This window comes from Emys orbicularis, chromosome 3 (genome assembly GCF_028017835.1).
Source record: "Emys orbicularis isolate rEmyOrb1 chromosome 3, rEmyOrb1.hap1, whole genome shotgun sequence".
NCBI classification, from domain to species: domain Eukaryota; kingdom Metazoa; phylum Chordata; order Testudines; family Emydidae; genus Emys; species Emys orbicularis.
In genome coordinates, this window is record NC_088685.1 from 56,992,225 (window position 1) to 57,009,670 (window position 17,446).

General features: G+C 38.5%; 1 protein-coding gene across 1 annotated transcript in view; it reads left to right on the top strand.

Annotated features, from left to right (window-relative positions):
- Nucleotides 1–17,446, top strand: part of ADGRB3 (adhesion G protein-coupled receptor B3) — a 624,198-nt gene that overhangs the window by 262,140 nt on the left and 344,612 nt on the right. Inside the window, exons 4-6 of the mRNA XM_065400780.1 lie at nt 5,450–5,614; nt 8,846–9,010; nt 9,926–10,090. Of these exons, the coding sequence (XP_065256852.1) occupies nt 5,450–5,614; nt 8,846–9,010; nt 9,926–10,090 (495 nt within the window). The remainder of the gene's footprint in view (nt 1–5,449; nt 5,615–8,845; nt 9,011–9,925; nt 10,091–17,446) is intronic.

Here is a 17,446-nt window from a genome sequence, read left to right on the forward strand (position 1 = left end):
ATATCCCCCAATCCTTCTCCCTGATATCAGTAAAGTGCATTTACAAATAGAGTAGTGCTACTATCTTTGGGAGAGCTTTGAGAGTGGTACAGACTACTCCCACTATTATCAGATGGTGAGCTAGGCCACAGACTGGTTCCTTAACATGGGTATTCCAACTATTAGAAAAGCCACTTGACCAGTGATTTCCGTTTTTTCCCTCTGTTGGGTGTCATTACTGTTTATTATTAGCATTGAAACAACACCTTATGGAATAGTAGTTACTCCCGATATTGAAAAGAGAACGTTACTAATTAGTTTATGAAGTGACTACTTTTTAATTCTTTATAACTTCAATAATATATCCCCTATAAATATTGATCAGAGGGAAGAGGGATAGCTCAGTGGGTTGAGCATTGGCCTGCTAAACCCAGGGTTGTGAGTTTAATCCTTGAGGGGGGCCATCTGGGGCAAAATCAGTACTTGGTCCTGCCAGTGAAGGCAGGGGGCCTGACTTGATGACCTTTCAGGGCCCTTCCAGATCTATGAAATAGGTATATCTCCATATATATATATATAATGATAGTTAGCTCACTAGGTGCCTTGATATCTAAGGTCCAGCCAAAACAGTGTGTCTGTTGCCAACTGCTTGATGGTTAACTTCTTGGTTGGAGCTAAGCTGCCTCGGGACTCAGTCCTGCAGGCGGTACACACTTACTTCATCTTGTTGGATAGTTAATAAAGCTAAACTCCCTGGTGGAAATTTCAGTAGATTCCACACAATCCTTCAGCAGGTCAGCATTTGTGTATAGCTGCTTCTCCCTCCTCTGTTAGTATCAAATGAAAGACCAGTAGACTGATCATTGCTCTGTTCCCAAATGCAGTTGGGCAACTAAAACCTTTAGAAGGAACTTGTTCAAAATATTCATTTGAAATTTCCATGCCATACCTGCATGACTGATGGGCCAGAAAGAACACATGGCCAGCCTACACTATCAAACACTGATCATCTGGCTGTCAGCAATACTATTTCTTGGGAATTTTTGGAAGCATGTAATTTTCAACGGCTGGCCTTCATGTCATCTCTGTTTTCAGTTTCTTATAGAGGGACAACATCTATTCACCTTATTTACACAAATACTCTCACTGAGTTGGGACTGCTTGTATACAGTGTAGAAAACTTGGCCAAAGTTCATTTTTCCGTAAACACTTGGGTATAGCAGCACTCCAGGGAGTCATGAGGAGTATCCTAAAATAATGAAATAATGTGCACGTGCAGAACTGCACTTAGACCACTACTCAGCTATCATCACAACACTCTCTGCTGCTCCCACTTATTGCATAGTATTTCCCTCTACTTCCCTGTGCCATGCACATTTACTCACATTGCTGAGGGTGTGCATATTTTGCCATATTATGCATCTCCACAAGTACACTATCTCCACAGGTGCAGAGAGCTTAGCACTATCACTTTGCTTTTCTGGAACTTTATCATTAGCATTCAACAACCTGCAGGATTAAGCCTTCACTTGGGAGGAAGATAAAACCCAAGATGCAGAAAGACAAGAGGCTGTCTAGGGAGAGTAGAAAGTAGAGTCTATCCAGTGAGCTATAGGAAAAGTCTGTAGATAAGAGGTGTAGGTTGAAAAAAGTTTGGTGAATTACCTGTAGCCAATTTTCAAAGTCAAAATTTCCAAAAGTGAATATGGATTTTGGGTGTACAACTTGTCACCTTAAAGGGGCTTGATTTTGAGAAGGTAGGTGCACAGTGCTGAGCACTGTCTGAAAATCATGTCTCTTTGGCATGTCTAAAGTTGGGTGCCCAAAACCTCTAGTCACTTTTGAAAATGTTGGCCGAAATCTAATTTCAGCCAGAGCACTCTTATTTCATTATATGACGTTGTTAAGCGTTGTGCCACTGAACATCATTGGCCAAATTATCTTTCCTTCTTTTAACACAGAGTAAATGAAAGTATCTTAAGCTCCAACAAAAACTACCAAAATCTCTTGGAAGGAGGATAAAGGATAGTCTGATGCCTCCCCTCCAACCTTGCAGAAGTCGCTTAGGGTGAACACTGTGGGATGGCACTTCAGCATGTTTAAGCCAGGAGATGGTGGGACTAGAGAATAGCCACTCTGCATGAAATATTTTCTCAGCCAATCCATGGGGAAATACGCACATAAATCAACATTGACCCTGTCAACAATTAGTTTTTGTGAGTTTCTGACTGATGTTGTTTAACCTCCATCAGAGTGAGAATAAGGGAAGTCATTGGCAGCCTAGTTTTATAAAACAGCTTTAACAACTTTCATAAAATAATAATATTTGATATTTAAGTTTAATAAGAACTACTATGTAATATTCCCAAAATAAAGAGTTTTCTTCCCATCAATAATTAATGAAAGCAATGATGCAGACTAGCTTTGCTACCAGTGTTTTTGACAGAAATGTTTGCAATAACTTGAACATCTTTTTTGATCCCAGATAATGAATTTCACAACTGCAACTGTATTACAGAAAATACTAACTCCTCTCTGGGCCAGATCCCCAGCTGGTATAAACTGACATAGCTCATCGGGCCCTTAAGCTTTCAGCACATTTTAGCTGGGGTTCTTTGCACTTTGTTAATGACGTTAAGCAAAGGAAAATGTGTGTTGTTGCTGTGGGCCTTTTCCCCTAACTTCACTAATTACCTTCTAGTTAAATTTACATATGTCATCTGCATACAAGAAAAGACACTGTGAACTGTTGGGTTGTATTTTGGCAGGGGGTTGGATACAGTAAAGAAAGATTATAGGGATCCATTTTTACAATGGAAGACTTGCTTTTGAACCCACAGTTTCTTTAATATAGGACATGGACCTAAACCAGAACAGAGAAAAGATTGGTTTAGCTTTGAACCCCGAGATCCAAACTCAGCTACTGTTCTGGCTCTTGGTCAGACTCCAAATCATAAGGAAACGATTTTAGAGTTATGGTTTGGTTGCAGTCAACATTTTGCAAGAACAGTCTTGTAAGATTTTTGGCTCAAGATGCTCGTGCAATACCTTTGAAGAACAGCTCATGAGAATTCTGCAATTTTGAAATGAAATTTTATGGGGACAATTTACAATATACTGACAGCATCAAATCTAAGACTACCAAGCCTAAACACAAGCCCTAACCCTAATGTATATCCAGAACTGAATAACATTCTCTTAGACCATATCTACTTAATACCAAGAGCTTTCCCATTTAATATCTTTTGCAATGTAATGAAAATTTACCATTTATTCTTGACTTGACCTGGAAGAATTGGCTTTATATGTTTTGTACTCTTTGAAATGATCATTGTTTCAGCATGAGCCTCTTGTTCAACTATAACTGCAGCAAATGAAATTATTCCCTTGTTGTTGTTCTTAACAGCCCTCCAGAACCTGAACTGACAAATTGGTTTCTCATGTTCATCTGATCAAAAGAATTTTGATCCTTGGAGTCAGGGCTGGATTGAAAATGTAATGCATTGCCAATGAAAAAGTGCTTTAAATGCTGTGGTTGAATCATAACATGTCTCTGTGAACAGTGCCTGTTGTAGACAGACGAAATATAAAGGCTTAGGCAAAAATATATTTATCAGCTTATTAATTTTCAGAAGCTTTGGGTTTTATCATTTAACTAAGTTGTCAAGGTTAATCAAGGTTTTTAAGATTAATAGACTAAAATCTGTCAATTTAACATTCACTTAGAATGCTCCTATTTTTCTGCTAATGCAATGCATATTGATGTAATATTTAGATGAGAAAGTTAATGAAGCTAGCAACTTGAAACGTAGGGTGTGAAATAATAATGGTATTTTGCAGACCTTTTGTGTCTGGCCAACTCAATAAGCTTTCAGCAATAGGGAACTCATGTTGATGAAAAAAAGTAAAATATTTACTTACATGAAGCTAGACATTTCTTGTCAGAAATTGTCTTCTCTGAAGTTATCTATAAAACTTTCAATCTCAATATATCTTCTAAAAAGACACCTTGCTATATTCCTAAGAGAATGAAATTCAAGCTCTCCACATGCAGAATTCCCATTGACATTGCATATCATTTCATGATTATGTCCAATGGGGCAAATCCAGTCTCCACTCTACTGAGTGGTGGAACCAGTGTGGTTTTGCTGCACAAGAACACAAAGGCTTTGACTAGAGGAGTTGAGCAGGAATTTGCGACCCCTGGACAGGAGAGAGCCAGCTCCATGGAGGTTCCCTATAGGCAATGCTCAAGGGAAAGTGAAGACAAAACCAGAGAATCTGTCACTGCTGATCCTCAGCTCCGTGCCATGGATGTGTTGGGACTGTAGCACACCACTCCATCTCCCCAGAGACTCCATGGCCAGTTAGGGAGGATTCCCTGCAGAGATAACTGAGGTGTGTGTGACACACAACAAGTTTGCTGCTCAGGATGGGTGTTAGCTCATTGCATTTTATCCTACATATTCTTAGATTAACTAGAATATAACTAAGATATTCTTTGCAAGGTTTCTCTCTTTAAAGAGGTTATATTCCCCTGGAACTGAGTTTTTACAGAATTTTGTTAATTATTTATAATTAATTATATATAATTTGTTAATTATATATAATGTGGTATCATCTGTAAATTTGACTCAGATTCTTCTTGAAAAAGAAATGCAATATAAGGATAATAGGCTAAGATACGATGTATGTCAGTTTCTTCTATATTGAAAACAATAGGGAAGAATGTTTTGTGAAGTCATTGTTTATATAAATATTTATGTGTATGTATTTATATCATATAATCTCATAAAGTAATTTAAATATTCTGGTCCAAAACTCTGATGTACAGGGGCATGCACTATTAAATCTGATAATTCCCCGTATATTGTCATATCAGGAAATAATGCAAAACTGAGGTTAACCTGAAGAAAAACATTAGGACCATATCCTGTCATGGTTCCATTGAAATGAATAATACTTGCAAGACGAGGTCCTTAATGTACCAGAGTCATAGACTAAGAAATGACATAGGTTGTATTTTCAAAAGAGACTAGTAATTTTGGCTTTCTCAGCTTTTAAGTACCTGTCTTGAAACACCCAAAATGGATCTGATTTTTTCATGTGCTGACTACCTTTCCACAAAAACTCAGTCCCCTTTAAAATGTCTCTACCTGGGCATCCAAAATCACTAGTCACTTTGAAAATGTAGGCCATACTTCATACAATTAAACTAAAGAAAAAAATGTATTGAGATTAGACTAACTCATAAAAGATCAAATAAAATTTGTCAAAGCTCAATGTAGTATATGGAGAATAAGATGTTATTTTAGTGAACTGAATTTTTAAAGCTAATTTGTATATGTTAATGATGCAAACTTCTAAACACTTTTTTTTTCTCGTGTTGGGCAAAATAGTCCCTTTTACAATGTAGTTGTTTTTATTTAGAATCTTCTATGTTACCGGTGTCCTGTTTGCTTTGTTACAGTACATGGAGTTTGGGAAGAGTGGTCACCTTGGAGTTTGTGTTCATTCACATGTGGTCGAGGCCAAAGAACAAGAACAAGGTCATGTATACCTCCCCAGTATGGGGGAAGATCGTGTGACGGACCTGAAACACAACATAAACCTTGCAATATTGCTCTCTGCCCCGGTGAGCTTGTATAGTAACTATTTGCTCAGCTACAGTAATTTAGTGTAGCTTGTTTCTGACTTGCTTTATTTATTATCGTGCACTTGAATATTTGGTGAGTAAAGTCTTATAGGTAGGAAATATTATTATCATCTGTTATTGTGGTAGTACCCAAAGGATGCAATCAGGATTGCAACTCTGTTGTGCTACATGCTGTACAGACACACAGCAAGACAAGGTCCTTCTCTCAAAGAATTTACAATGTAAACTCATCCTGCATTGGGATGTGCTATCAAGGAGCCCTGTATCCATGTGGAGTCCCATTGATTTCAAACCGATCCTGCGTGGTTTGGGATTCTGTGCTAGGGGATCCCAATGCAGGAGGGACACCCAAGAAGACAAGCAATATGCCAAAGGTAGGGAAAAAGGGGAAACATTCCAAGTGTGTGCATTTTTAATATCCATCATGTACATTTTAAATATATCTTGCTCGGTGGTCTTAATAATAATAATAATAAAAATAAGTACCTTTTTATTTACACACAGTACATGTCACATATTTAGAAATAGTAGGAGACTAAGATTTTCTTTCTAATTATTTATATTAGTTTATTCACCTGTGCAGAGGGAGGATCAGCACAGATTTATGCACCGTTTTAATTTCACTTAAAACCTAAGCACTTAAATGGTGCATAGGTTTTAAATTGGCCTTTCACACTGAAATAAAATAAAATAACTGACTTTATTACAAGCCACTTCCTTTGTGCAATTTAAAATGTCTGCGGAATGATTGTGATTATTTTTAACCAGTATTTTTACTCTTTACAAAAGTTATATCTGTAAATGAAATGACAAAATTATCTAAATAATTCCATGAGGTTTTGCTTTACAAATACTCTCTCTTAAGCTTTTTCTAAATCAGTTTACTCCTAGGGCCTTCTGCAAAAAAAATATTAAAAGGGGTGGGACCACTGTAGTGCATACAGTTCTGGTCACGAGTTTTGAGTGGCATGCGGTGCAACGTTGCTCATGGATAAACTTGCTCCACAGACGTGAATCATTGAATCCAGACTTTGAGAAAGGTTTCATGACTAGAGTGAGACAGGTAGCAATATCACATACATGTCCATACGTGGACACATCCCATCAAAAGACGGTGATGTTTGCATTAAAGCCTAAGTTTTGTTGAAAAGTCATTTCCCTTAAGAGGTAACATATGTCAGCTTTCTTCATCGGCCTGCCATAGCTTTGCCAGCTACCATTCCCCTGAACTGAAGCCTTATAATTAGGAGTCAACAAATCTCTTTTATGCTCTGACCTCATTTTGTAATCTACAGCTATAGGTGTTTCCCAACACAAGACATGTGGAAAGTCATTTATTTTGCTTTTCTTCGGTTTGACAAGATATTATGGAGACATCCTATTCATCATTTGTCCATTAACTCTATGCAATGGTTTGAAATATCTGATTTTCACACCCCATATTTTTGGCGGTAAAAATTGAAGTTTATTTGCAAAATTTAAAAATAAATAAAATAAATTGAGAAGAAAACATTGTGTTAATTCAACAAAATGTTGCCACTCTGAAAATGGTAACTTTTGTGACTGTTGCATTAACAAATGAACAAGAGAGAAACCAAAGACTACGGCGTCAGGACCCTAGAGAATTAGAAAAATAGATTCTCCGAAGACCGGACCTGTGACAAGTTTCAATTTTTTGTGCCTCTTTTTTCTGATTTATTTAATTTTTCCAGCTGTTCAGTTTTTTCACACATTCTGTTTCTTGTAATTTGGGGCTATTGGAAGACACACAAGCTCTCACCACCACTGTGAAATTCACATGGGTCTATATCACTGCTTTCAAAGAGAGCAGAACAATATGTGAGCAGGAAGAATGCGACCCTAGCACATTTACAGAAAAGTACATAATATCATATATGAATCTCAACTGAAATTGAGGAAGTGAGAAATACCAAATAGGAGTAGAGAAGATGCTACTATAGTGTGAAATTCACCTCTGTGCCGAGGGAAAGCACAAGGAATGTACCTCCTCCTGCACCCCAAAATATTTAATATTTAAACTGGCATAGATGGGTTTATGCTGGACTTACGTGGTGCATAGACATTTTGCAGGCTCTCTGTACAGGAGTGAATTTCACCCACAGCGATTACACGCCTGTGGATAATTTGCCCTTTCCTGGCATAACAATGTAACATTTAAAAGTAGCAGCTGATTGTTAGTTTTTGTCTTAAGCAGCAACTATAATGTACTTGAACAATATTCAGTACTTCAGTCTGAATTATCATGCCTGGCTCTCTGCAAAGGAGCTATTTGATGGTGTATCAGAAGGTGAGTTTACAATCCCGTGCTTCTATTTGCTGCAGGTAATAAGGGCAAATGAGGGTTGAAAGTTGAAAGGGCCTGCTTGCTGCAGCGCTTCTCTCTGGAGCTCCAGACACACATCCCTGTTGCTCTCCCCTCTCTCTCTGCTCCTCCTCCCACAAACAGCACTTCCTCCTTCTGGAACAATCAGCAATTCCCCCCTCAGGAAAAAGATTTAAAGCGGCCATGCTTTCTAAACAAGAGAAATACAGATGTATTTAGTTTTAACTTAGTGATTTGACTTTCAATAATTGTGTTTAAGAATTCTGCTTCCTCTATAACTGTTGAAATCACAAACCCCTAAAACTCTGTGCTGCCATCCCAGCACTGCTTTATTTATGTGATTTCTCTATCTTGGAGAAGTGAAATGCAGACTCTTGAAGTCAGGATGGGCAGTTGAAGTTACTGATTTACAGTTGTGTTGTTTTTAAGTATAAGTGTACTTGTAAAGCCAGATTTTCAAAGAAGGACAATAGTTGAATAACAGGCTATTGCCAGCTAAATTTGTGAATTCATATTGGGTAATGATGTGCACAAAGAATAATTGCTGTTAGGCAGTGTGAATGCAGAGTTTTGATCGATACAACGAATTCTTGCACGTTTAGTAGGTTCACCTGCTTTGGAAATGTGACCCAATGTATCAGAATACAGTCTGTACAAACAAAACAAAACAAAAAATCCCACCACAAACAAAGAAAACATCAATAATGTAAATGCCATTGTTTAAAGTGATGCTTTCTGGTGCAATTTCAGTCTTAAAAATAGTTTTCAAAGTGCAGACGAAATTGGTTATGATAAAACTAACCATTCTGTTACTGCATAGATTTGGTGGTAATGGCTTGTCTGTCTTTTATGTGTTGCTGTGGTAGTTGATGGACAGTGGCAAGAGTGGAGTTCATGGAGTCAGTGCTCAGTGACGTGTTCCAATGGCACCCAGCAGAGAAGTCGACAGTGCACTGCGGCTGCTCATGGAGGTTCTGAATGCAGAGGTCCTTGGGCTGAAAGCAGGGAGTGCCATAACCCAGAATGTACAGGTAAGTAGGATCCTCTAAATTGAAATGATTCATGTGGAAAAATCTGACTTAGTGCAACATTCATGTCATTAATTTGCAATTAAAAAGAGATCTAAGGCCCCAATCCTGCCGGCCTGCATCATTTAGGCTCTAATCCTACAACTGTCTCTGCGTGGGCTGACCCTGTGCCTGTCTAGACAGCACTCCAGCTCCTGCACTGATTCATTTCTGGAATTGGGGCCTTAATCCTTACTCACATAAAAAGCCTGTTGACGACAATGGGACCGTGTCAGTAAAGCTGAAAAAACTGGGCTCTGAAACACTGGCATTTCTATGTGTTAGTGTTATAAGTATTTCTTTAAAAACAATTATGTTTAGAAATAAAAAGTTGAGGACTAGAAAACAATGCATTTCAAGAAACAAGAAGAAATTGTACATGAAGGGAACTAATTCTCAGTGTGAGTAAATTATACTTACACTTAGTTTAAGACTGCTTTACGCTGCCAGGGCATGTAAAATCTGGCCTTTAAATGGCATATGGGGGATTTTTTTTTATTTTAAAGCATATTTTATTGTTCTATTCATTGCATACACATGTATACAATAACAAAATACATGTGTATGCAATGAATACAGAGAAAAGAAAAAATACAAAGCCGACAACATCCATGTTCAGGCTTCAGAGCAGTAGCTTAACTCAAAGCCTAATTGCAGTGATTTTTTTTAAAACTTGAGTTGTGATGCACTGAGGAACAATCAAAGAAGCCTGATTTCAGAGGCACCAAGCACCTACACCTGCCGCTGACTTTATTTTTATTTACATGCATGAATAATGTTAGGAGCCTATCTTTAGTGAAAAAGTTTGAAAATTCCGGCCTTAATAGTGTCTTACAGTGCAGTCTGTCACAATTCTGATAATGACATTCCTCCAAACAGCTAACGGTCAGTGGAACCAATGGGGTCACTGGAGTGGATGTTCCAAGTCATGTGATGGTGGCTGGGAAAGGCGAATAAGGATTTGTCAAGGTGCAGCTGTGACTGGGCAACAGTGTGAAGGAACTGGTGAGGAGATCAGACGATGCAGTGAACAGAGGTGCCCTGGTGAGAAGCAAATCTCAATACTATTATTGTATGTAATTCAGTGTAGTTTCTCAGTGCCAAAAATCACTTTAATATATTACATTTGAGGTAGGATCAATATATAAAAAGCAATCTTCATAAATGGTCCTACCATGCCCTTGATCCAGACAAGCAATTGCTATTTCTGTCAATGACTGTGGACACTGTCTAGCCCAATGGGTGGTTAAAGGATGAAGTATTTTTTAAAATAAAATTATAATAAAAAATTGAAGCTCTCAGAAAAACATTTCATTACATAGGTGCAACTGCATTATTTTGGGGGGATAATTTGTTATAGAAAACATCCCTGACAATGCAGCTTCTGAGAAAATTAAGTATTTTTGGTTTGGTTTGGTTTGGTTTGGTTTGTGGATTCAACCTCCTCCTTTTATCCTCCATACAAAAGTCCTCTATGTCATGCATCTGGAGCATCCAAATGGAATGAAGATAAGGGGGAAAAAAGAATGAACCCTACTGTAATGTACAGAATGAATGAATACTGTATGTGAGCAATATATTATAAAAGGAAGGTGGTTCAAATGAAAAGGACGCACATCTTTTCAGTTTTACTATACATATTTAAACACATTTCTTTGCAGCATATTTTGTATTGTCCTGCCCACAGATTTAAGTCTTCCTGGGTGACACTTAAGAACAAATTTGGGCAACTACTAAAGTGATGACTAAGCAAAAACAGTTGGTGAATACAAATTTATCTTTCTATATTTATCTGTGTGGAGGCATTGACCTGAAGTATAATAATCATTACTAGACAAATACAAGATAACAAACAGGGGCTATGTGGTCTAGTGATTTTATGTGCTAGTCCGTCATGCTGGAAGTCTTGTGTTCTAAATTCTGAACAGGGTATGACAAAGTGAATCTAGCAGTCTCTCTCACCCCTGAACAATTCCACTTTCTGTTTCAATGCTTGCACTCTCAGCTCTGGAAACATGGGACTTGAATGGTAGGGACGATGCAGGTCAGGAATTGGGAGGCTTATCAAATCTGAAACCTGTGTTCTGAAACCCACATATTCATAAGCAGCAAAATCTGTCCCCTGATTGAAAATTAACCCCATCCCCAAGAACAGAACTCAAAATATTAAGATAAAACTATGAACTAGAACAACACGGTCCAAGAGCAACAAAGGAGTAATTGTAGTTACAAATCTCTAATAATATTTTAGAGTAATTAACTACATGCAAATGTTTTCTTTGGTGTATAGTTTTAGTGTAATCTATATTACTTGAAAAGCAATACAAAATAACTGTGTAGTAATCATAAAGAAATACAAATTTTGACAAAATATAATTTTTCATAGTAGTGCTGCACAGTACACTATAGCAGGATTAATGTGAATCTTCTGGATAAGCAGATATTCAGATAAACCAGTCTTGACCTACTAAATATTCTTTAAATCATTTGCATTTGTGGAATTAGAGGTAAAACCATACTGCTACAATCCAATTTTCAAAGGTTGCCACCTGCTGTTAATAAAATATTTTGCAAATGTATTTACAAGTCAAATGCACTCAGAGCATTATGTGCTGTTCACTAAATTTGTTTACTGACTTGATTCACCAGATCACAATCATCATGCTAACAGGAGTCGTAATAACCTAAAACTTTTATCAAATGATAATAATGATGCAGGAGATTATACACACATTTATAGAAGTTTAACGATAAGTTTGACTTAACTGTTTTGAGGCAGAGTTACTGTTCATCTCCCAGTATAGCTAAGATTTAAGCAAAGATACTGGATAATTTACCCAAATTACTGGTATACTGTGTGTATATATATAAAACAACTCTTTACAAATATAAAATAAAAGTTAAGGCTTCAGTATGAGAATGATTCTATACTTACCTGGCCCTTTTTCTTTTCACACATTTTGAAATATAGATTAAAGAAAGTTGCCAAAATCACCAAGGAACGATCATTCTAATTTAGAAGTTTTCTTAATTTACTGTTTCTTTTATAGCTTGTAAACATTGTTCAGAAAAGCAGCACTAAAAAGGTTTGTGTCTAATTAGTTTCTCTTTTTATGATAGATGATCATCAAGCATCTGACAGACACAAAAAGCCTGATTCTTCTGTTACTGACATTAGTTTTATGCCAGTGTTACAGCCAGATCTTCTACTTTTGTATATAATTTTAACCAATTTACACAAGCTAAGGATCTGAGAAGGGTGGGTGGGTCAGCTAGGCACCAGTAAAGTGGCAGCCCATTCCCAGAGGGAGCTTTATGAAGACTTGCAGCCACATGACTGGGCCAATTCAGAGAGAAGGGCCCTTCAAATGAGCCAATCATGATCAATGGGAGTGAGAGGGTAGGACAAAGCCCATGCTATTACCCAAGTCCATTCTCATCCACGTGAGCATGAGATACCATGAGGAAGGGGATACCCCTTCACCACGCTGGTCAGGCTTATATGGAGCCTCATCTCTCAGTCCTGCCAATGTCCCTTTCCCCCACATCAAGCATGGAAAAGTAATCTAATATCTCAGATTTTTGTTAACACATTTCAGAAGTGTGTCTTTTTTCAGACCAGATCAGATCACTGGAGCCCATTTTCAAATGATCTTTATAAACAATGAAGCCTGCATAAATTTTCTTTGAAAAATATAATGCCCTTTCCTTTTTGATGATATCTTGTGTTCAGTCAGTATTAGTTTTGGTTTTAAGTTAATGGAACCTCCTATAATGTTTTTTTCCATCGTATTTTTATATTTATGCATCATTCAGTTTTTACTCAAAACAAATCCATCAAATTCACCACCAAGTGCCTCTTCTCAGTAAGGAAAAACATAACATATGAATTGCTTTGACTTGATAATTAATGGAAGGGATGACAAATTATTTTCCATATTAACCTAAAGATGATAGAACACAACTGCTTCTGCTAAAGAATTGCTAATGCCTTCACACGAAAGATAAGAACATAAGAACTGTCATACTGGGTCAGACCAATGAGCCATCTAGCTCAATACCCTGTCTCTGACATGGGCCAGTACCAGAGCTTCGGGGAGAGAATACAGAACAGAGCAATTCTGGAGAGATCCATCCCTATCTTCCTCTCCCAGCAAAGAGGAGATATCAACTTTTTATGATAGAGTATGAGAAAAGGGAAAATATTTTAATATCATTACTTATTTGATGCCAATGCTTTAAGTTTTGATTAAATGTGGAGACCTGATAAATTATCTCCAGCTATACCATCTTTTTTACAAGATTTGTGAAAACTTTGCTTTGTTAGTTTTGTTAGGGGATAGGGCACTGGACCAGGACTCTGGAGACTTGGGTTCTAGTCTAAGCTCTGCCACTAATCTGCTGTGTGACCTTGAGCAAGTCACTTTACCTCTCTGTATCCCTGTTTTCTCTTCCCATCTGTTCGACCCAAAAAGGGGCTTGTGGTTCTTTAAGGGTTCTCGGTGAAGGACTGAGTTGAATGACCCAGGACGAGGAGAAATGGATACAACTCAATTTTATTATATGATGATAATTATAATAAAATGTTAATTTTATGAATTCTTATTAACTTGCTACTATACTATGTAACAGATTTTAAGCAACTATAATTACTATGTAACTAAATTTGTAACACTTGCAATTATTATGTAACTAACTTTAAAAAGCACTTACAAAATAAGGGAAAGGAAACACATTAACAATTGAGGCCTTTTTCAGTCTAACCACAGTAAGGGGTAACAAGCAAAGTAACCACAAACAAAGACTCATAGACTCATAGATTTTAAGGTCAGAAGGGACCATTATGATCATCTAGTCTGACCTCCCGCATGATGCAGGCCACAAAAGCTGACCCACCCACTCCTGGAATAATTCTCTCCCTTGACTCAGCTGTTGAAGTCCCCAAATCATGATTTAAAGACTTCAAGTCGCAGAGAATCCTCCAGCAAGCGACCCCTGCCCCATGCTGTGGAGGAAGGCGAAAAACCTCCAGGGCCTCTGCCAATCTACCCTGGAGGAAAATTCCTTCCCGACCCCAAATATGGCGATCAGCAGAACCCCGAGCATGCGGGCAAGATTCTCCAGCCAGACCCACATTGACCATTGATAGTAATTACCAGCGATGGCACGTTATTGACCTATTGACTAAAATCACATTATCCCATCAAACCATCCCCTCCATAAACTTATCAAGCTTAATCTTAAAGCCAGAGAGGTCTTTCGCCCCCACTCGGAAGGCTGTTCCAGAACTTCACCCCTCTGACGGTTAGAAACCGTCGTCTAATTTCAAGCCTAAACTTCCCGACGGCCAGTTTATATCCATTTGTTCTCGTGTCCACATTAGTACTGAGCTGAAATGATTCCTCTCCCTCCCTGGTATTTATCCCTCTGATATATTTAAAGAGAGCAATCATATCCCCCCTCAGCCTCCTTTTGGTTAGGGTAAACAAGCTCCTCGAGTCTCCTTTCATACGACAGGTTTTCCATTCCTCGGATCATCCTAGTGGCCCTTCTCTGTACCCGTTCCAGTTTGAGTTCATCCTTTTTAAACATGGGAGACCAGAACTGCACACAGTACTCCAAATGAGGTCTCACCAGTGCCTTGTATAACGGAAGCAGCATCTCCTTATCCCTACTAGAAATACCTCGCCTAATGCATCCCAAGACCGCATTAGCTTTTTTCACGGCCACGTCACATTGCCGACTCATAGTCATCCTGCGATCAACCAGGACTCCGAGGTCCTTCTCCTCCTCCGTTACTTCCAACCGATGCGTCCCCAGTTTATAACTAAAATTCTTGTTAGTCATCCCTAAATGCATCACCTTACACTTCTCACTATTAAATTTCATCCTATTACTATTACTCCAGTTTACAAGGTCATCCAAGTCTCCCTGCAGGATATCCCGATCCTTCTCTGAATTGGCAATACCTCCCAACTTTGTGTCATCCGCAAACTTTATCAGCCCCCTTCTACATTTGGTTCCGAGGTCAGTAATAAATAGATTAAATAAAATCGGACCCAAAACTGAACCTTGAGGAACTCCACTGGTAACCTCCCTCCAACCTGACAGTTCACCTTTCAGTACGACCCGCTGCAGTCTCCCCTTTAAAGCAAAGCAATGATAGTTAACTAATTACTTACAACCATGCAGATAACAGCCAGATGGGAGAGCATATACATAATGAGTTCAAGCCGGCTATACGACACACGCTCAGGTTGGATTCGGGAGCGGGAAGGTCAAGCCCAAGTTGATCAGACCTGGACTGGCCGTGACGTAGATTCGTTTTCGGGACACCTCTAATTGCTATACAGGGGCGACTAAATATATAGGGGGTTTTTTTGGAAGTGAGTGTGGCACACGTTGATTGGTTTTTTTTAGTGCCCCATTGTCTTCCCCTTATTAGGAAGAACAGTACAATACGGAAACTGCAGAAACGGTTTTTTTGTGTGGTAACACTGGGGACATGTCCCTCATAAGTTTCCTGTGATAAGCACTATGCCCTAATAAGGTCGTGCAGTTTATTGGGCCTCTTTCCTGGCTTCGGGTCCGCTGCGGGGTTGTGAAGCAGCCTGGCCAAAATGAATGAGGGGGAGTATACGCTGTATTAACACCATCCTTTGTCTGTTTTGCTGATTTAGATTGTAAATTCTTTGGAGCAAAAAATTACTGTGTATGTGTAGAGCACCTAGCACAATGGGGCCCCAATCTTGACTAGCGCCTTTAGGTGCTACTATAATACTACTAATAAAATAATACTGAACCAATCGGCACTACTATCACTATGAACAGTAGGATAAAAATGAATAAAGATATTAATAGGCAAAGTTAGGGTCTAGTTCTTGACTTTAATGATCAACAAAGTGTTTTAAGCCATCCCGACTTTAGAAGTGCAGATATAGGACCCGATACTTCAAGATACTGAGTGCCATAAATTCCTACTGAAGTCAGTGGGCAAAATTCAAAACAGGTTGAAGGTGATGCAATTTATCAATACATTGATAAGTATAGATTCACATCAGCTTTTAAAACAGACTTTGGCTATGCAGTCAAAAAGAAAACTCTAGAAGACTGTTACAAGAGTTTCCATTGTACCAAGTAACCAATATGTAATAGTGTTTGTAGAATGCTTTGAACATTATATTGTATAGCCGCAAAATAATTACTAGATAAGCTACACTTGGGAAAACACATGTAACACTGCTCTACAGCCAAAATGCTTCTGAAATAAATGTAGTCAAACTTTACTAATTCTGGGTCACTGAGAACGAAAATGATGCTTAAAATTGTTGATTGGCTCTAGTTTTCAAGATATGCTATTGGGTCAGTATATATGACCCTTGACTTGGGAATGGCGGAGGATAAGTGAGTTATAAAGGGAAGGGATCTCAATTTAAACCAGAAATGACTAAAATACATCTTTGACTGGATCTATGAATAAATCTATGACTGGGTTTGGACAGTACTTGCTTTTTAGGCAAAACAATGAATGATGCAATCTGAAGCTGGTATTGCATCATACATGATATGAATTGCATCATGTTATTCCTAGAAGTCATGGATGATGCAATCATAACGAAGCTTACATCACTCTGCTGAACAAATTGCCCTATATCAGCTCTAGAAATCATAGAGTGTCGTGCTCTCTTATTTGTCAGTGTTTCATTTTGCAAAGGGACACATTTCTGTTTAGCCAAAGTGAGCAGAGATGCCTCGTACTTGTGTGAACAGTGCAGATAACTTCTGCTATGTTTGTGGTGAAGTGACTTTTGCATCACAAAAGCGCAGTATAACCACTATGGTTAAGAAAGCCTATCACCTTTATTTTGGCTGCAAAATTGGAGATCAGGACAAGAGGTGGGCCCCACACATATGCTGCAACACTTCTGCAACAAATCTTTGCCAGTGGTTGAACAGGAAAAGGAAATCTATGCCTTTTGCAGTGCCAATGATTTGGAGAGAGCCAACAGATCATACCAGCAATTGTTACTTCTGCATGGTGCCTCCAGTTGGGAAAGGTGTGTCAAAAAAGAAAAAGTGGACTGTGCATTATCCAAACATTCCATCAGCTATATGCCCAGTACCCCACGGAGAAGGACTGCCAGTTCCCGATGCACCAGAATCATTCTCACTTGAGTCAGACGAGGAAGAGGAAGAGGATGAAACTTCTGGTCCTGAACCATCAATGTCACAGGACCCACATTTTCTCCCATCCTCCTCCTCTGAACCACACCTCATAACACAAGGTGAACTGAATGACCTTGTCAGGGATTTGGAACTACCCAAGAGTAAGGCAGAGCTGTTGGGCTTCAGACTACAGCAGTGGAATCTCCTGGCAGGTGATGTTAGGGTTTCCATGTT